Source organism: Aethina tumida, chromosome 5 (genome assembly GCF_024364675.1).
Source record: "Aethina tumida isolate Nest 87 chromosome 5, icAetTumi1.1, whole genome shotgun sequence".
NCBI lineage: Eukaryota > Metazoa > Arthropoda > Insecta > Coleoptera > Nitidulidae > Aethina > Aethina tumida.
Genome location: NC_065439.1, coordinates 26,056,697 through 26,077,199, shown reverse-complemented (window position 1 = coordinate 26,077,199; position 20,503 = coordinate 26,056,697). Strand labels below are relative to the sequence as shown.

At 32.1% G+C, this 20,503-nt stretch overlaps 6 protein-coding genes across 14 annotated transcripts; 2 read left to right on the top strand and 4 right to left on the bottom strand.

The window, feature by feature from the left end:
- Positions 1 to 206: 206 nt before the first annotated feature.
- On the bottom strand, positions 207 to 2,226 carry LOC109603800 (transformer-2 sex-determining protein). Of its 6 annotated transcripts, none has more exons than XM_049967434.1 (6): positions 2,167 to 2,226; positions 1,123 to 1,186; positions 841 to 1,072; positions 613 to 788; positions 478 to 563; positions 207 to 416 (listed from the first exon to the last, which is right to left on the bottom strand). In XM_049967434.1, exons 1-6 carry the CDS (start codon positions 2,219 to 2,221, stop codon positions 409 to 411), a joined length of 621 nt encoding a protein of 206 aa, XP_049823391.1. In that variant the 5' UTR covers positions 2,222 to 2,226; the 3' UTR covers positions 207 to 408. The 6 variants fall into 6 exon arrangements, with proteins under 6 accessions (XP_049823391.1, XP_019875862.2, XP_019875861.1 ...); XM_020020303.2 differs by having other exon boundaries at positions 478 to 560; XM_020020302.2 differs by lacking the exon at positions 2,167 to 2,226 and adding an exon at positions 1,413 to 1,513.
- LOC109603796 (26S proteasome non-ATPase regulatory subunit 11) lies at positions 2,106 to 4,424 on the top strand. Of its 2 annotated transcripts, none has more exons than XM_020020296.2 (3): positions 2,106 to 2,241; positions 2,434 to 3,571; positions 3,896 to 4,424. In XM_020020296.2, exons 2-3 carry the CDS (start codon positions 2,443 to 2,445, stop codon positions 4,015 to 4,017), a joined length of 1,251 nt encoding a protein of 416 aa, XP_019875855.2. In that variant the 5' UTR covers positions 2,106 to 2,241; positions 2,434 to 2,442; the 3' UTR covers positions 4,018 to 4,424. The 2 variants fall into 2 exon arrangements, with proteins under 2 accessions (XP_019875855.2, XP_019875854.2); XM_020020295.2 differs by having other exon boundaries at positions 2,218 to 2,357.
- On the bottom strand, positions 4,346 to 7,401 carry LOC109603798 (uncharacterized). Its single transcript, XM_020020297.2, has 12 exons — positions 7,289 to 7,401; positions 6,911 to 7,235; positions 6,601 to 6,855; positions 6,431 to 6,542; positions 6,217 to 6,369; positions 6,030 to 6,168; positions 5,923 to 5,978; positions 5,519 to 5,679; positions 5,131 to 5,278; positions 4,859 to 5,078; positions 4,567 to 4,748; positions 4,346 to 4,474 (listed from the first exon to the last, which is right to left on the bottom strand). Exons 1-12 carry the CDS (start codon positions 7,312 to 7,314, stop codon positions 4,422 to 4,424), a joined length of 1,830 nt encoding a protein of 609 aa, XP_019875856.2. The 5' UTR covers positions 7,315 to 7,401; the 3' UTR covers positions 4,346 to 4,421.
- Positions 7,402 to 7,618: 217 nt separating this feature from the next.
- LOC109603791 (fibronectin type 3 and ankyrin repeat domains 1 protein) lies at positions 7,619 to 8,743 on the bottom strand. The gene is made up of 5 exons (XM_049967973.1): positions 8,547 to 8,743; positions 8,292 to 8,492; positions 8,036 to 8,238; positions 7,830 to 7,982; positions 7,619 to 7,775 (listed from the first exon to the last, which is right to left on the bottom strand). Exons 1-5 carry the CDS (start codon positions 8,741 to 8,743, stop codon positions 7,666 to 7,668), a joined length of 864 nt encoding a protein of 287 aa, XP_049823930.1. The 3' UTR covers positions 7,619 to 7,665.
- Positions 8,744 to 9,361: 618 nt separating this feature from the next.
- Positions 9,362 to 11,626, top strand: LOC109603805 (DDB1- and CUL4-associated factor 10 homolog). The gene is made up of 5 exons (XM_020020309.2): positions 9,362 to 9,720; positions 9,781 to 10,006; positions 10,063 to 10,320; positions 10,598 to 10,807; positions 10,859 to 11,626. The coding sequence occupies exons 1-5, from the start codon at positions 9,491 to 9,493 to the stop codon at positions 11,459 to 11,461; spliced, it is 1,527 nt and encodes a 508-aa protein (XP_019875868.1). The 5' UTR covers positions 9,362 to 9,490; the 3' UTR covers positions 11,462 to 11,626.
- A 608-nt stretch (positions 11,627 to 12,234) lies between these two features.
- Positions 12,235 to 16,527, bottom strand: LOC109603803 (protein fem-1 homolog CG6966). 3 transcript variants are annotated; one of them, XM_020020307.2, is made up of 7 exons: positions 15,993 to 16,527; positions 14,264 to 14,620; positions 13,777 to 14,211; positions 13,464 to 13,717; positions 13,142 to 13,407; positions 12,929 to 13,051; positions 12,235 to 12,869 (listed from the first exon to the last, which is right to left on the bottom strand). In XM_020020307.2, the coding sequence occupies exons 1-7, from the start codon at positions 16,283 to 16,285 to the stop codon at positions 12,633 to 12,635; spliced, it is 1,965 nt and encodes a 654-aa protein (XP_019875866.1). In that variant the 5' UTR covers positions 16,286 to 16,527; the 3' UTR covers positions 12,235 to 12,632. The 3 variants fall into 3 exon arrangements, with proteins under 3 accessions (XP_019875866.1, XP_019875865.1, XP_019875867.1); XM_020020306.2 differs by having other exon boundaries at positions 12,929 to 13,054; positions 15,993 to 16,526; XM_020020308.2 differs by having other exon boundaries at positions 12,929 to 13,054; positions 14,264 to 14,602; positions 15,993 to 16,525.
- Between the last annotated feature and the right edge of the window lie 3,976 nt (positions 16,528 to 20,503).

The following is a 20,503-nucleotide window of genomic DNA, read 5'->3' as shown; positions in this document are numbered from 1 at the left end:
TTCAGCAAGTAATTTAACATACCCTTAATCTTGCTATTACATATATTTTATTATGAATAAATATTTTACACAAAATATTTTTCATTACAGACATCTTAATTACAATTTCTAATTAGTTTTTATCTAATTAGATGTATACAAAATATGAATTATTTTATAATTATTAAATAAAAAATATATTAGTGTGAAATAAAAAACTCCAATAATACTTTTCAAGATTATTTTAAATATAAAAAACAAACTAAAACAACATTTTGTAATTATAATTAATTAATAATACAAAATTAAAAATATAATTAGTAACGTAACGATTAATTTGTACTTTTCAAACCAAACTAAAGTAGTTTATCAAAAACTATTTGAATTGTACTTAATCTAAATAGTACTGAGTTGCAACAAGATCAGTCCTTAACGTCCTAAAACAAATTTAAAAATGCTGTAAAAAAAAAACACTAAAATTTATAGATTTTTACTTACGAGGTGAATAACTTCTAGATCTAGAACGTTCATGGCCCCTTCTCCTATGATGTGACTGTCTAGATCTATAGTTTCTCTCATAACTTCTAAAATGGAAATATATAAATATATACTTAATTAATAAATAAATATTACCTGGATCTATTGCCCATATAGACTCCTGGTGTAGGAGTGTGTGGCCTTTCTGTTAATGAAAAATCGACCCTAATTTTCTTTCCCTCAATCTCCACACCAGAACATTTTTCTTTAGCCACTTCGGCATCTCTTAGCTCAGTAAAATACACAAAACAAAACCCCCTAGATCTGCCAGACTGTAAGTACTCAATAATTATAAAATCCTATGTTCAACTCAAATAGACTTACCTTACTGTCAATAACCATTTGGACACTCTCGACTGATCCATATCTGTTCATCATCTGGTAAATTTCCTCTTCAGTTGTGTACTGGGAAAGGCCAAAGACACCCAGACACCTTGACGGTTTCGGATTCTCTCTTACCGCATCGTAACGAGGCCTGTCACTTCGTTCGGGCCTTCGCCGTCTGTCCGTGTCATGTTCGTTCCTGTCCGATTTGCGGACATGAGGTCTGGGACTCCTGAAATACAAACACTGTATTTGATTTTCGCGGAAATACGGGTAATTGACCTGCCCCTGCTCGACCTCGGTTCATCATCTCTTCTGTCACGAACCATTTTGTTTTCAGTTTTTCCTACAAGTATAAAATGTAATTTGTAAATATGTCAGCCGGCAATTCTGGTAAAAGTTTATGTTTACACAAATGTTAAAAAATATAAACAAATCGAACACTAGTTGAAATAAAAAATGTGATCAATTCAAGTGTACGTTTTTTAAGGTCTTTCTTAAATAAAACTAACCGTTGGTCTTGAAAAAAAAACGTCAAATTCAAAATACATGACAGCAATAGAGATGCATACCATTGGGGCGTTTTATTATAAAATAGAAACCTATTTAATCTTCATTAATCAACAATCAAATCATTGAACAGATAATATAAATTTTTATTTTAAATTTTATTTAAGTTTATTTATTATTCAAATGCGTCAATTTTAACGCGGAATTAAAAATGCGGTGGCTAAGGCAACGGTTGTTATTCTACAACTGTCGTTTATGTTGGGTTTACACGAGTTAGACACGCATATTTGATTGTTCTGGAAACTGAATCTACGTTGTTTCTCTTTTACAGCCTTGCATTGATTAGATTGATACATTTTTATGTTTTTTATGATTTTTAATTTAAATTCCACAATTCTGAATTTAAATCGATAGTTAGTAATGTCTTTTGCTTATTGTTATTATATAATCATTAATCGAAGTGAGTCTGTAAGAAAAAGAGAAACAAGAAGAAATGGTTAATAATAGTTTACAGCTTATTTGAAGGAATGTGGATATTATTATTTTAAATTTTATGTTGCTTCTCTGACTACCACCTGTTTATATTTGGTCTTTAATTATATTGTCAAACTGACGTTAGTTAAGTCAATAAAAGTTTGTTTTAGTGAAGTTAAATTTAAATTCTTTACCGATAACCAGGGGTAGTTATCGATTATTTGAATATAAAATATGTAATCTACGTTTATCCCTCTATCACTTATCAAAGAGATTAATTTAAACATTTAGCACCCTGAGAAGAAAATCTAGAAAACAAAATTAAGTTTATTGTGAACCCACCTTCAAAAATACTGTCATTGTACTGACATGACGTAAAATTAGAACTTTGTTCCATAAAATCAACATGATGTACTGGTAAGTATCAAAAGAAATTATTTTACGACATGCCCTTATGAAAACGACAATAAAAACACATTGAATAACGATAAGAAGCGACGAATTCCGTTCAATTTGATGCCATCATGTCATATGTAAGTGAACGTAACGTCAGACACTAATTGGGCTGCTTACAGCAGACATGTCCGTTTGATGACAGTGCTTTTCTAGTTAACCAATATGGCGGGAGCAATGTTGTTTGAAAGAGCGCAATCTGTTTCTTCGAACCACGACAAACTGTTGGAAAATCTGAAACGCGCCGAAGAAGAGCGTGACGATGAAGAGAACATCAAAAACAAAGAGCAGGACATCCTTAACCTGGGTGAGCAATACAAAAAGGAGGGTAAGGCCAAGGAACTCGCCGAACTGATCAAGGCGACGAGACCCTTCCTGAGTGAAATAAGCAAGGCTAAGGCGGCGAAATTGGTCAGATCTCTCGTTGACTTCTTCCTCGACCTAGAGGCGGGCATTGGTATTGAAGTGCAACTTTGCAAGGAATGTATCGAATGGGCCAAAGAGGAAAGGAGGACGTTCCTTCGTCAATCACTTGAAGCCAGACTTATCGCTTTGTACTTTGACACTGGTATGTTTGCCGAGGCTCTACAATTGGGATCTACTCTGCTTAAGGAATTGAAGAAGTTGGATGACAAAAATTTGTTAGTGGAAGTGCAGTTACTTGAAAGCAAAACATACCATGCCCTGAGCAATTTACCCAAAGCCAGGGCCGCTTTGACATCGGCCCGTACCACTGCAAATGCTATCTATTGCCCTCCCAAAATGCAGGCTGCATTAGATCTGCAGTCTGGCATTCTACATGCAGCTGATGAAAAAGATTTTAAGACTGCATATTCGTATTTCTACGAGGCTTTCGATGGCTTCGACAGTGTTGAGTCGCCGAAAGCGTTAACCGCACTGAAGTACATGTTGTTATCCAAAATCATGCTCAACAATCCCGAAGATGTGCAACAAATCGTTAGCGGTAAATTGGCCATTAAATACGCCGGCAAAGACATCGATGCGATGAAGGCGGTCGCACAGGCATCTCACAAACGGTCGCTTGCCGATTTCCAACAGGCCGTCAAGCAGTTCAAACATGAGCTTGAGGATGATGTTATTGTCAGAGCACATTTGGGCACTCTTTATGACAATATGCTCGAGCAAAATTTATGTAGGATCATCGAACCATACTCGAGAGTACAGGTGGATTATGTTGCAAAGACTATCAAACTACCAATGCCACAGGTGGAGAAGAAGTTGTCACAAATGATTCTTGACGCCAAGTTCCATGGTATATTGGATCAAGGCGAGGGTAAGTCCCATGTTTTCCTATATTTTTTCTTATAAATTTAATTACAAACAACAAAATAGCAGTCCACTTCTTTGTTTTTAAATTTAATACATTGTTTACATCAAACATGTACCAAAAATTTGAAGTAAGATACATATTTTAAATTACAAATTATTGCAATTGTCCTAAAATATTACAAACATTTACAAATATTATTTTAAATATTTAACTGATAGAAAGGAAATTTGTCATTGACATTTGAATATTATTACCCTAGTTTAGGAATACAAAATATTGGCTTATTGTATTTAAATTCACCTACTTAATATAATATTTCTTTTTCAGGTGTGTTGATAGTGTTTGAAGAAACCCCTGTAGATAAAACATATGAAATGGCTCTAGAAACAATACAGAGTATGAGCAAAGTAGTAGATACACTTTATCAGAAGGCAAAGAAACTGTCATAGGTCTATATTTAATTATACATAATTAAACAAAATATAAAAAAACAGACTGTATTTTTCCTACATAAAAAAAATTACCTGATAATATTACAGTTTCCTTAATAATACTAATTAATAAATGATTGGCCCATATTTCTAGTACTAAACCAGTCACATTAGATGTACATAATTAACATATTTTTAGGAATTTTTGGGAATTTTTAAATATCTTAATAACAGTTTATGAAAAGATCAGAATTGTTTTGAATGTATATCATTAGATACTTATTGTTTTGTAAATTTTCAAACTAAGTTATTGTATTGGTATTGTAAAATAAGAATAAGTTTTCAATAATTTTTTCTAAATAAATGTATTTTGATAATTTACAGTTATGCTTAAATATGTAAAAAATAAAGGTTATAAAGATTCACTTTGTTGTGTCTTTTACTTGACCAGCCTTCTTTCTCTGCTTTTGCTCACCTAAAATTAGAAATTCGTGAGTAAGCAATTTTCATAAAAGTATCTGTGTCAGACAAACATGTTTATCTGCTAAAATTGAAAAATAAACATACGTTTTTTCTTCGTACGGTATTCCTTTCCTGACATAGGAGTAAACAACCCAGGCATTCTATTTTTGGCTTTGAACACTGGGAGAATGTAATTCACATCAATTGGAAGCCATGGAATGTTGCTTGATTCTGAATCATGTTTGCAATTTGCTAATGCTTCTGGTAAACTATAACTATCAGGTACACTACAAGAAAATAAGGTAGTATTAATAGCACATAAAAAAATTCCTAAAAAGGTGGTGGTTTAAAATGTTAACATAAATAAAAATTGTAAATTTGCCATCCAAATAAGTACCTTGGATCACATTTCTTCATAATACTAATAAATGCTTCATGTTTGGGCATGTGATGTAATAAATACTCCCCCACATCTTGTTTAACCAAATGTGCAACGATTTTTTGCAGAACATAAGGGTTTGGTTTGTACTGATAATGTTGTGCAGCTTCATAGCAAATTTTTGCGATATTACATTTATCAATTGCTACTAGCTGGACAGGCCTCGGAAATACTCTCGCTGAAAAATACATTATTAATTTTGAAGAGGGTATTTTTTAATAATATTTTACCTCTATACAATTGCGAGTAGGGAGTGAAATAAAGTGAGGTGTAAGCTCTGGACAGTTCACTTTTGCTTAAGATATTTGCACCCAACATCAATTGCTGCTCAGTTTTTGGCATCAATATTACAGGAAAGAGATTTCCATTTTCAGCCATCTAACACACATAATATATATTTTATATGTTGTATTTATTATATTATTTATTCCACAACAAATTAAGACTCCAGTTTAAATAATTTTGTTAAGGAGAATTCGATATTAAACATATATACGAAAATTAGAATTTAAAAAATTTTAAAATTATAAAAAGGGAAGTTTATTATACTTATAAAAGGATGTTATATTAAAATTAAAAGTGCATCAACATTGTTATGTGATATTTTCTGATACTTACGTCACAAGCAGCGAGTTTACTGCGTATTAAAATGTTCATATTGAATGGTTTACTTTTATTTTTCAATAAACTGCAATGACTGCCATTATTTTTAATATTCCATATACGATATTGTGCATTGTGATGTATTTTTTTATGTTGGGAAACAGTTGAAGTATTCTCTAAAAATATATATAAATAAATATTTGTCAAAACACATTTTTTTTTATTTAATTATGATTATTGTATAATTAAAAACAATATATGAAATTTCTAATTTTTAATACATAGATTAAAAATTATTTTGGTCATATATGTAGTTAAAAAAGTAGAAGGAATGCTGTATCAAATTTAAAAAAAAAATGTTCTCTTAAAATATTTATACAACATGAATAAAAAATGATTTATTATTTTAAATTGCTTACCCATATTTCTGCCATCACTCTTTTTATCTTCTATAGGAATATCAGTGGCATTATAACTATAAAACAAAAATTTAATAATGCATAAGTATAACATTGTTGTATCTTACCTAAAAGCTACATATGGACACAAATTTGTTTTCAGTAAATGTTTAACACATAAATTCGTCATATCCAAATTGTTAGGATTTTGCTTAGGCAAAGGTTTATCAACAAATACAACCTTTCTATATGTAACAGTTCCATCAGCTAAAATGTTTTGTTATACTAAAGAAACTCTATTATTTATACACATACCTCTTTTTAATGACACATTTTTAATTACAACAGGAATATGCCATTTAACTTTGAGATTTGTATTGTCTAACAGGCACTTTAAAGCACTGCTCGATAAAACAACTTCTATATTATGTTGCTCAAGAATTGAGTTTATATTCATGTCCTTGCTAACTACAATGTGATAAATGATATCAAATATCTCTATAAATGTTAATATAATATTTTAAAATACCTGGTAATTGTGAATTGAATTTTATTTGCATGTCACTTATTCCAGGTAGAGAAAGAGAATTAAATGTACAGGTTTTCCTGAAACTTGGCTGAGAAAATTTGGAAACAGTACCCTGCAAAATTATCATCATGATTATACATATAAAACATTAAGCTTGTTACTCTACTTACAACTTCTAAAACATTCCCCATACATACAAAATCAAATTGTCCATCTTCCTCAGTATATAACCAACTAATTATTGAAGCATCTTTGTAATGAGATGGATAATCTAAATAGCGTTTACACTGATTCTGCCAATGTCTTGTAGCATACTTCATATTCATTGGACCTATGCGTTTTAATCCTAGAAGATCTTTGTTCCACATTTCTTTTGAAAAATTTTGATATTTTTCATGTTCATTTTGAATTTGTGGAAGAAGATCCTTAAAAAATATATATTATAAAACTTCAAACAAATCATAAACAATAATAACTCACTTGATATGTTTTAATATAATTTTTCTCCTCATCTGAGTATTTGTCTGCAGCTTTATTACTCTCAATTAATTGTAATGCCTTCAAACAAATAAAATGCTTTTGTGAACCTAAAGAGGATTTCGTATGTGTTGTGAAATAAATATTTTCACATGGAATAAAAAGCTTTTCTTCACTCTTCAGAAGTTTATAGATACTTTTATCAATTGTACATTTGAAAAGAACACTTGGAGATGTATCAAAGCTTTTGTTTATAAACGACTGCGCCAATGCATCATCTTTAATAAACTCCGGCTGTTTTTCAAACTCAGAAAAATGTTCTTGTTTCCTAAAAACAGATTTATGAACATACCTTTCGAAGAATTCACACATATTATATACCATCTAATTTTGAGGAACTCGTCCATTTTACTTCGAATTTTTTATGTTTAGTCTATAAAAAAACAAATCATATAATAAGTCACATGTAATAAATATTTATAAAATATAAAAATATATTTAAAAAGTATGGTTATATTTTGGTATAAGGGAACTACTGTACAGTACACATGAACTATTTAATTACAAGATCAAAAAGTAAATATTTTTCAATTACAAGGGCTAATGAAAGTTTAATAATTACAGTAAATTAATGAAGGCATTTGTTCACCCTCCTGTAGTATCTCTGTTTACGCCACACAAAGAAAACATTGGAATTAAATTAAAAAGGAATTATTTTTAAAAACTCGTAATTGTTTATTTCTTATTATTATACATATTTACAGATTTCGAAGTTTTTCATATGTAAATCCATTGTTGTCATGAATATTTACTTCAGCCCCATTTTCCAACAACATGTTAATAATTTCCTCAGAACTCTGCAATATTACTAAAATATATATTAAGTAATTAACCATTATATTTGTCTTTTTTCCATTGTTACCAGCTCTCATTAATGGAGTCCATCCACTTCTGTCTTGTAAATTGATATTAACGCCAGATTTTAAGACAAATATTACGTTGTCGATGTTATTTGAATCAACTGCGTAATGTAATATATTTAATCCATTTATATCAACACAATGTATATCTGCTCCTTAAATTTATATTACAAATTATTAAGAATATGTACTGAGTTTAGCCCCATACTTTTATTAATAAGAAATTGTGCTATTTGCAGGTAACCCTTACTGATTGCGACCATTAAAGGCGTCCTTTTACTGTAAAATAGTCTTTTATTCACATTAACTCCTAAACTATGAAGGAAGTGAACCATCTGTAGATCCCAATTTTCTATAGCTTGTATCAATGGAGTTTTGTGTTCCTTATTTTCAGTTTCCAACAAATGTGGGCTACGTACGTATAATGTTAAAAATATTAATTATATGAATATTCCAGGTTTTACCAAGTTTGAATTATTTTCCTCACGGCAGTAGAATTACCCAATTTAATAGCCCTACTCATGTGCATTACCAAATAGGGTCCTTCACTGGTAGCCCCCCTAAATTGGTACCAGTCGTTAGTGGTGTCGCTTTGTAATTTTAATCGAAAGTCATAACAATTACATGGTTCTAAATTTTCAACTCTAAATCTAGTTTTAGGACCCCTAAAATTATAAAACATATAACATAATAAATATAAATAATGATCCAAAAAGTACCAATAAATTGTTACCCATTCTTTTATATTATTTTTTATTTGCAAAATAAACTTGTCAGTGTTAGTATCACACTCAAAAAAATTGTCCCAACTTAGCACTAGGTCATTTTGATTTCTTTCGATAGTTTTTGGTTTGGTTTTCTGCTTTATACGTAGTTTTAAACCAACTAAACGAGATATAACATTTACATTCGCCATTATAATGCTATTGATCAAACAAAATTGATCGGTGTAAAACTACGCTTTAAGTAAAATAATAAAAAGTAAATTTATTCGGATTCAGTCTATAATAATTTTAATTTTTGAAAATTTAAATTTAACTAATATTACGGTTATTATTCTATTCTCTGAAATGTTATTGGAGTTTTAATTTAGTATAATTCTAATATAATTAAGTTGTGATAGGGTTTTTGTATTAATCTTACAAAATTTTACAATATAATAATATATTTTTAATTATATAATATAACAAAAATTAACTTCATTTTGTTTGAACTTAAACTTAATATGCTACTTAAAAGTTGTTTAATATAATAATAATATAATTGATAATAATAATTAACTTTTTGTGATTGCCCTGTTTTAAATTTAATCAAATCTCAAAAAATATATAATGGATGAGTAACGACAAAGACAAAAACATTATGAATTTTATGTATAATATATTTATAAGCACATTACTTTACCATTAATAATATTAATTTGACTTTCACAATATCGTTTTAAAAATAATAAACAACGCAGTTAAAATCAGAAATATCTTTAGGGGAATATTTTTACTTCAGTGTCCTACGGTTGGCATTATGTGATTTTGGCTGCCCGTATGTGAAAAGTACAAAATAAACAAAACACGAGCACAACAATTTGATCCGTTCTCGACGATAATTGTTTAATATTATGTGAAACAAACAAGTTATAATTTTATGTCATCAACAATTTATTAAGATGCAGGGAAGAGTTGAGCCGAGCCGTGTTCTATATTCGGGTCAGAACACGATTTCTATGAAGGATTATCTCGAGCACAGGGCTTACGGATATAAACGGAAAATAGGATACGATGACGTTTTGAGTTTTAAACTGTACAGCAATTTCAACAATTATGTTCTGAGACCCAACCAGAAGGCTCCATCAAAAGAAGTTGGAGGTGTGTTTAACCTCGAGTACAGCCTGGATGGGTCTGTGTTATTTGAAGTTTCAGCAATGGGGTATTTAATTTAATGTTTGTCGTATTTTAGGCGGATTGTGCTGGCAGCATGTGAGAGAAGGCAGGTCCTTATATATGATGCTACCAATCAGAAACATATGATGACAATTGAAAATGCTCATAGAAATTGTGTGAATTGCATTAGGTATTTGGATGATAGGACTTTTGCGACTTGTTCAGACGATACGTCGATTAAACTATGGGATATAAGAAATCTAAAAACTTCTACCAAAACATTATATGGACATTCAAATTGGGTAAAAAATTAAATAAAAAAACAAGTGAAAGGTTAAGTTGTGTCATTGTATTTTAGGTAAAAAACATTGAATATTCAGAAAAGGATAATGTAATGTTGACATCAGCATTTGATGGTAGCATTTATTCATGGAATTTGAAGAGTAACACAGAAAATGGCTTGTTGTATGAGAAAGTATTTTTAATGAATGGTCTTATGAGGACAAAGTTATCTCCTGATGGCACTAAAATGGTTATATCTACCACAAATGGATATATGATTATAGTGCATGATTTGAATTTAGAAACTCTGGCCACAGACTTACGGTCATTCAGGGTAAGTGTTACATTTTTTTATTTATGTATATTAAATATTTTTTTCTAATATTTTACTTAGAGATTAATAGCTTCACTTTTACTTTAGTTACTCTGTTTATTCTTTTTTGATTGAATCGAACGAACCAACGAAATAGCAAATCATACAAACGCACACTGGACGACTTAAAAATAGATCTCTACCTCTCCAATTAATGCAATAGAACTACTATACACTACTAGATGGCGTCACTAATTTTCATTGTCATTCTTAAATTTAATATGTAATTATTTTTCAGCCCAATTTATATAGACTGATGCAGACAAGTGATCAAAATTTCCCAGTGGGAGCAATTTTCAACTACCTGTTTAATCCAAGCAGGAAAAAAAATCGCATAGAGTTCATAGAGGATTTCCAGAATGACGCTGAAGTGATCAGTTCATTGCAGATTCATCCGCACGGCTGGTGCGCGTTATCAAGAAATCTAGACGGAACGGAAACAGAAGAAGTAAGCCTAACTTTATAATTTGTTTAAACATTATTATCGATTATATTTCAGTGGACGAGTGTGCACGACATTCAAAAAAGGGATCCCACCGATTACGAGGACGCTTATAAAACGGTTGAGGAAGACTTGAGTCACAATAATGAAGACGTAGAAGAAAGTAACCAGAGGCCGACAGATCTGTGGATGGGCTACAGGGAAAATCGCGACAGATATATGATGCAAAGTCTTTGGGAGAACTACCATTTAGCCATGGGGATCATAAACAGCGGACTCATAGGTCGCAATTCGTATGAAACGTATTTTCAGCATAATCCGGAGAATAGAAATAGAATTATAAAAAATTTAAAGCGAATGACTCACTACGTGAAGGAAAAGAGCGTCGCGAAAGGGTACATAAAAGAGCTGTGTTTCTCTTCAGATGGAAGAATTATATGTTCACCATTTGACAAAGGTGTCAGGCTATTGGCTTTCAATGAGAAGCTGCAAGAGTTACCTTATTGTGTTCCTGAGCAGCCTCAAGAGTTAAAGACTTTATTAGAGTTAAATAATTATCACGCGGGAGTAGTCGTTTCTTGTAAATTCAGTCCCACACACCTGCAATTTGTTAGCGGATGTTTGGGCAGCGAAATCAAATGGTATCAGCCCGTATTGTAAATAAATTTAGTTGGGTATGGATAAAAGTGCATTTTTTATTTTTTAACTGTACAAATCTTATGTAATTGTTTTTAATGTCTTTATACTTTACACATGTGTGTCCTTAGTTATATTTATTAAATATGAATTTTTATATTATTGAATAAAAGACGTTGATTTATTTGATTCAGTATGTTTTAATTAAATCCCCATTTCCATAAAAAGCAACTGCAATAATAAACATATAATGTTGTTTTTGTGGAGGTAGGCTTTAATAAAATACCACAATTAGTTTAAAAAACTTTTTTTTATAAAGTGAATACATAATTTAAAAATTTATACATAAGTAAATAAATATTTAAAAACTGTTAATACGAAAATTAACGGGCGTTTAATGTACAAGACGTGTTACAGATTAAACAATATTACTCTCATTTAATTATAACAAAACAAGGCAAGTTGCATTTTATATATTCAGGGATAATGGACCATTTAAGTTTCATTTAATAATCACATTTAATTCGGCCTATTGACTGGCGACATTACTATCCGTTACATTTTTTTCCCGACAGCTAAATCAAGATAAATCTTGCTATTTAAAAATTAAAACAGGCCTTAAATACTATTACATATCCAGTTTCAGGAACAAAAGAAATAATAATTAACATTTTATTGGTTATTCCTTTATTAGTGGATATTATTTCTTTGTTTTCAATTATTTTAATAAATATGAGATTTAAATCCTGTTTTTATATTTAAAGAACATCATTTACCGAAAATTAGTTTAGAAAATCAAAAAAATCGTTCATTGAATTTAGCTGTAATTCAACATCCCTGTATATATATTTCAAAATGCTAAAAATACATATACGAAATATCACCTTTTATTAGACAAATATAACATTTTTTGATATTGGAGGAAACCCTTCAATGGTAGGTAAATCGGATTCTCCTTGAACAAATGATCAAAACTTGAATGTAACGTCATAAGTTAAAAAGTCAATAAAAAACGTGTTTATGACTAGAAGTGCGTTGAGCACAATTATTTTTCGAAGAGCCCAATTAACCTACCTCAGAAGCGCCGTAATCACAAAAATTACCTATACAGTATCCTAAAATACAAGAAACCGTTTCAAGAAGATTCCCATCAGATCTTGAAGCTTAAATGCTTCTATATGAAAGCACCCCGTTATCATTGTGGTTCGTGCATGTGGATAAAGTTCTCCAGCGTTTTCGGTACCTGTCCCTGATAATTTATACCATATTTTACAACTGCTGTGGCACAGATACAAGTCAGACGCATGTAATCCAAAATTTGTATGTCGCTGTCGGTATTTTTTGTGTTTATGTAAATTTCATGAGCCGGCGTGTCACCCTGACAATTCGGCTGGTCTATATGTGCGCCGTAGCGTAATAGGAGTTTTATTAGCTGAAAACGTGGAATATTAAATAAACATTAAAATTTTAATAATCAATACTTATTAATACCCATTCTGTGTAATTTGTTGGTAATGAAGCTATGTGAAGTGGCGTATTCCCACCATCGTTCCGTGCATTAACCGGAGCACCACAGTCTAACAGAGTCTTAATCACACCAAGATGTGGGAAAATCATCTGAAAATAACGCGGGCGACAAAACAAATTCAGAACAATGACGAAACAATACGGCACACTCAAAAATAATGTTCAAACACCACTTACGATCGGCTCCTCATCCGTAAAGTAACTGGAACGGATGGTGTTGTTTTTGGACGCACAGAGATGTAAAATCGAATCCTCCGACGTCACAGTTTTAACGTTCTTCCTAACTAGATCCGATATTAGTTCCCTGACGTGCTCCTTTTGTGGAGGCGTTTTCGCCGTGTCGATCATTAAGTAGATCAAATGTGTGATGCATTTCAAGACCTTATCGAAGAACTCCGCCTGTCGCTTATAGACTGGACGGATGGTTAATAAGTGTCTCATTTCTGAAACACATCTTGGATAACACACGAGTATTAATAAGGGGGCACGATTTACGAACCCACTATATCTTGGGTCATGATTTTGAACGTCGAAACAATGTCCAAGAACCGTTGACCGTTGTTATCTTCATTCATCATGTACGATTTCTCGTTGAAGTCGATCATCAGTCTTACGATGGCCTGGGCGGTGAAGCACGTGTCGGTATACAATATCGAGTCCTTTTCTATTCGTATCTCGAGCGCTCGCCGCCACAAGTCGATGCTGTGTTGGTACCTCATCACGTCCGCATACGCTGCTCCTCTGTACATTAACCTGGAATTAGGAAAAAGCATTACAGTTCAATAATATGACAAAATAACTTCTTTTGTTACCTAAATATAGTATCTTTGTGATGTGGGCCTAGTATCCTCTCGGCGATCATCAGACTGTGCGTCCTGATCGCATCGAGGTCAGTTGAAACGTTCTCCAGTTCCTCGAGCGTTTCAAACTCCTTCTGAAACCTGTAACCCTCACGGGGTGGCATCAATGGCCGCTTCTTTGTCAGTCCGTTTGCCTGTCTAATATTCAGTCCCTCCTTCCAGTGGTAAAGTGCTAGTACGACGTCGTTGTGTTCGTCCAGAAACGTGGCTCCCATCAATTCGTGGGCGTTGGCCAACTTTTCCGGCGTGTAATTCACGTTTGCGATGAGATATTTAAAGATTTGATTGGCGCCCTTCAAACACGCCATCTGAAGGGCGTCGTCCCCGTATCTGGACTTGGCCTCGTAATTGGCCCCATTGCTCAACAATAACTTGGTTGTTTCCAGCCTAAAAAATGATATATAAGCACACACCAACAAGGGTATAAATAAGAACACACCTGTGTTCCTGTATTGCATAGTGGAGGGCGGTCTTGTTCTGTATGTCCCTGGCGTTGACGTCCGCACCGTTTTTCAGTAGGAAATCGCACAGCTGGGCGCTCTGCACCGAATTTATAAGGCAGGTGCCCCCGTTGTAGTTGGGTCTGTTGATGTCGGCCCCGTTGATTACCAAATACTTGACGATCTCGAAGTGTGTCATGAAACAGGCCGACCGGACCGGTGTGGAGCCTGTGTCCGACACGGCGTTTATGTCGGCGCCGTGTCGCAGCAATATCTCGACGACGGGCAACTTGCCTGACACCGCGGCGCACCACAGCGGCGTCACGACGTGCGTCGATCTAAATGAATGAAAAGAACTTTATGAGAATATTACAAACTATACTTTTTTTTGTTTAGCTAAACAAATTTACTTGTCAGTCACTTAAGAATATTAAAATTAAAGAGTAATCAATTTGTATAATTCAACAATAAATTAAACACCTACAAAATTTTTATATATACAGTTGTTGCCATAATTATAGCAATATAAATTAAAAAAATTAACTATTTTATCTCTGCGATTTTAAATCGATTATTTAATAACGGCCTTTCGCTTACTATAATTATTTAATCATGGGTCCAAGTGAAACTGTAAGAAAAACTGTATTTCAGCCTTATCAAGTATGAGGGAAATAAGAAGAGTTTTCTTTTCTCAGACTTGGAAAATGGTCAAGTCTATGCCATGAAGATGAGTCAAAATTATAAAACAAAAAGGATATTATACAGTGTTTATGTTAAACTTAACTTAAACATTTAAAAATTAAATTTTCTATTTTTATAATCTGCTCAATTTAGAAAGATATGTGAAACATTTTATAGGATATAATAATAATAATACTGTATAAAACAACAATAGTAAATTAATATTATTTTAATAGTTCACATTAAATAAAAAACTAAAATATTTAACATTTTAAAAAATTGCTATAATAATAACTTCTACTGTATATAGGTTTAATTTCATGGCGCAGCATGGTATAATTATTAATAACAAATGCGTATGTGTATAATTATCATGTAAAAATTAGTGTAAATAGATTTTCCCAGTGACAAGACAACTTACTAACGTCAATAATTTAAACAAACATGTTTGTATTTATATTAATTTTGTTTACACTAAATTTATTATTTCTTGCAGTTCTAGATTTATTTCAGTCATGAGGAAGTAAAAATTAGAGATCATATTTTATTTCATTACACAAAATTATCTTGCTTACACAAGTAAATCAGTATAATTATTGTTTAATTTCTTTTTATCAAATACATTACAACTGAAAATAACTGTATCTATGAATTTTAGAACTTTCAATCAACATATGTATGTCTCTATATACAGAAAATTGTGAATACAAATTGTATAATATAATAAATACTTCCAATTAGACATTTAAGTTACTTTGACCTTAATTTAGTAAAATTATTGCCATTCAATTGATTACTCATAACAAAAGCTGAATAATTTAAACCAACATTGGAAATTCTAGTGGAATTCCCCAAACTTGACACAACTAATGTACAGTCTCGAAGATAAATAAAGAGATTTTACAAGAGCGGCCTCCCATTTAATTGCATAACAACCTCAATCACCTTACACAGATCCAACCAAGAAAACACAAAGGCCACGAAAAACAATCAACTGAACAAAAGAATGAATCGACACCTTCATGAAACCACATCAAAAACATTTACCTGTCCTCCTGGACTTCATAGAGTCCCCTTTGCTCAATGTTGGCCCCGCACTGCGTTATCAGATACTCCACAATTTCGGCCTGTCCCTGTTTGCATGCGAAAAACAACGCCGTACATCCCACTTTCACCCTGTTGACAATCTCTCTTCGGATCGCTTCAGGATGCTTCTCGAGCCTCGTCCGAAGCGGATAGGACAGCCTCGATCCGGGCGCCGCATGTTTGCACTCGTTTATCAGCTCCTGAAATATCGAGTCTTTGTCGTTCACCAGATCCAACTTGGACGTCTTCCACATATTTATTAGGTCTTTTTATTTGTATTGTTTTTTATTTTGATGGATTTGACATTGCACATCTGGACAGACTACCAACCGCACCGAGGACCAACCAGTAGAAATTAAAAGTCTGCCAACCTTGATGTGTGCGAGGAAGGGAACTGAAAAATATGAGGATAAGGCCGAATACGTCAACCAATAACAAATATAGATTAGTTGTTAATGTTGTTGCAATATATCCTTTATTACGCTACTAATAAATATATTTTCGACCGAGTTTTTGATGAATTTGATGAATTTATTAATAATTGCAACACACTCACATTATTCTTTTATAGTTTATATAATGATTTGATAAAAATTTGATAATAAAACAAGAGATATCGTATCTAACGTACTATAATAATGCGTCAAAGTGTAATCGTGGTTGCCTAGGTCATGACAAACAGAAAATATAATAATTTATTAAAATTAATTCCAAACCTAATAATATTCACATCCTGTGGCAGCTTTAACTGTGCTTCTACGGGATGTGTCAGTTTTATTATAGAAAAAGCGCAGATTTATATCGACGAGAAACAGGAATGGTTTAATTATGTACGGGCGGCAGTAAAACCGTGAAGAAAATAATATATTGGAAAAGAAAATAATAGTTCAGCTTATGTAAATCTTGTATAATTTGGAAAAGGGAATAAACAAGCCGTAAAACCATGGGAAAAAATTGTACAAAAGTAAATAACGTGGTTCTCTATTTTTGAGTCTCTGTTACAGTAACTTAATTTGCAGAATAAATAATTATTTATTGAATGTAATATTTAAAATAAGTAGTGAAATATAATTATTAGTATGTAATACTATTGCTTGCAAGAATATTAAAAACAATATGTTAAATTGTTATGTTACTAGTAATAAATTCATTTCTAGTATTGTTAGTTTAAAAAATCACTTATTATGTAAATATTTTTGTGTTTATAATGTACGTATTGTTAAGCGTATTGTTAATTGAAATGTCAAGTTATTTTATTCATTTATGCAAATTTTAATACTCACTCATTATAATATGTATAATTTATTAAAGTATAAATAAAATATCAGGGAACAAATGTTATTGCTGCAGCCTGGTGGTTAACGAGGCTAAAATAATCTATTTATTAATCTATTATTCGAATTTGATATTTTAATTAATAACTAAATAAACATAAAATTGAATTAAATTTTCCATGAGTAATATTTATACTTTTTGAAGTGAAAGCTTCTTTAGTCGCGTTGGGCACTTTTTGGTAGGGTGAAATATTATGGGTTCGTGTCACCGACATACTTATGATTGGCGCACGCGCAAAGTGGTGTGCGCCTTAGACATGTCACAAAAATGCGTGTAACAATACAATAAATAAGACTCATTTGAATTGCATGCAAGGAGAGAGAGAGAATTGTCAAACACCTAATTTAAATATGGGTAATCTATTTGTCCAACTATTTGAGGAAGTTCATTGTGTGAAGCCTCATTCAAACTTCATTACTTCAGTTTTTCACACAAATTAGTAATATCCTCACCACCCCATCCAATATTTAAACACCAAGTGATGTTCGTGCAGCCTCCCAGTGCCAGTACGTTATATTTGTATCGGGTGGAAGAAGTGCGGTGTGGAGCCAAGGGCAGAACGATTTAAAAGATATTAGTGAAGAATGTTTACGGCGGCGGTGGAAGGAAAACGCTTCCGGCACCAGAACGTGAACCGATCTCGCAGCAGCAGGTAGACATGATATGTATCCCGCTCGTAGGAGATGATGGGGTGTTACCGAAGCCATAGGCGAACCACTACAAAAGCAACAAATGGTTTACCCATTATGCCCATGCCGGTCGGCAAAAACAAATCGCAAACGATCGATATAATAAATTATCGAGTTCGTTTTCCTTATACAGAATCTTGTATCTAATGATTTACGTTTCGGTTAAGTGTCAACTTTAACATCCGTTTTGATTGATGTCGCATGTTTCTGCGCAATCAGTTTTAATAAAATACTTCGATATTCAGATTTTCATGACTGGTCTGAAGGATGTGGTTGTTTTATTCTTTTGCTGATGAATGGCATTAAGGATTTAACATTGTAAACACTTTGTACGTCGATTACAGGCAATTAACCCAAAAAACAACCGACAATTGTTATTGCCACGGCACTGGTTCCCCAAAGTAATTGACTTCACTGGCTGATCATTTAACACCAAAGTACTTTTAACACGCGATTCGGCAATAAGTCTTCAGACTAAACTATAACATTTTTGAACATTCATCATCTCACCGAAGAACTCTCGTTTCTGTAATGTTGTTTTCATGCTGGGTTTGTGATAAAAACCAGGGAACTTGGCTGTCACTTTTATTGTTACAGTCTGCGGATGAGTTGTTGCCATTAAATCATTATGGAATTTATTCTTAAACAAGATTACGTTTATTAGTTTGTTTCCTCTTAATGTTTAACATCCTTCTTACGTTTAATACTAAATAAAACTATAACTGTAAACATAATCTTCTAATGAAAAAGTCTAATTTTCAAGTTTAATTACTTTCCCCTTCTAATTCATCTCATTTATGGTAATGGAATTTTCATTTCAGCATCGATTTATTAAAATATGTATGATTAAATGAAAATTAATTTGTATTGTCCCTCCATTGGGTGGAAGTGCAACCAAATGTGTTGCACCACATTGAAGTAATGAGTTCCAGTTTGATTTATGAAATATTTTAATCCGCATAGATAATTTCTGCTGAAAGCACACATGCAGGTCGATGCGAAATCAAATTACATATTTCATCCGTTGTAGCCGTACAGCCAGGCACAAGTCATAATAATTATTACTTTTGCCGCACATGGGGGAAACCACCGACATCAAAGCAATTCCGATTTTTCTTAATTGATAGCAAAAGTTTTTACAAAAAAAAAAAAAAATAATTGTAAACCCGCCCATTAATTTTATTAGAACAAATTTTTAAATTAATATGACGAGAACGAAATTTTAAATTAGAATCAACTTCAAATGTTTGGATGAAAGGTCCTTTTGATCATGGTGGTGTTGCGAGGGTGCATTACTATAATTATAAATCGCCTGTGTTCGAGGTAAATGCGCGGTTTAGATTTTAATATAAAACATAATGGAATAAAAAGGAAATGTGTATTCGGGGAAAATGTGACGGCACGAAACAACGGCAAACAATATCGAAACGAATATTTTTAAATTTAGATGGGAATACTGTTTTTGACATCTCATCAGTAAACATTTATGTAAATTGTGTGTATACAGTGCACATGAAAGCTCTTCACAACATTGTAAATTGCAATAAATCTCATCTGAAACGAATACATGTTTATTTAGTTCGATTAATGAATACATTAATTCTGTTGTTTTTTTATATGGGATCTCTCATCGTAATGTTAATTATGTGCACATTTTAAAACTGTAGGCACGATGCAAAAGTCATTCGTTCATGTACAATTAAATGATTTGCATTTAACAATGTTTCAAATATAAAAGTTGGACAAAAGTTTCTTCCATCAAAATCTACAGTGAATATTTATGTTACAAAAATTATTCTGAATTGAGCTGGACATAAATGTAGCAAATTTAATTTTTAAATTTTACATGAGCATTTTGTGTAATATAATTTTTTATAATTTTGGTCCATCTTTGTGGTATAGATTTGACCATTTTCCAAATATACAACTATATATTTCTTCAAGTTTCTTGAAATGCAGTGATGAGGGAGCCTACTCCAGAAAAATTGAAGAATTCCAATAACTTAATTGAATAGCCACCATGTTCCACTGTAGGTATAACCAACTTTTTGTGTAGTTCTATTTAACATAAGTGGTACCATCATTTTTTATAAATTAGCTTCAGCTGAGTTCCAGTGTCAATATTTTATAATTTTGGCCAATCTTCGTGGCATAAATTTGACCATTTTCTAAATATACCACAACTATATATTTCTTCAAGTTTCTTGAAATGCAGTGATGAGGGAGCTTACACCAGAAAAATTGAAACATCCCAATAGCTTAATTGAATAGCCACAATGTTCCACTGTGGGTATAACCAACTTTTTGTGTAATTCTATTGAACATAAGTAGTACCATCAATTTTTATAAATTAGTTTTAGCTGTGGTCCAGTGTCAAAATTATATAATTTTGGTCCATCTTCGTGGCATAGATTTGACCATTTTCCAAATATACGACAACTCCATATT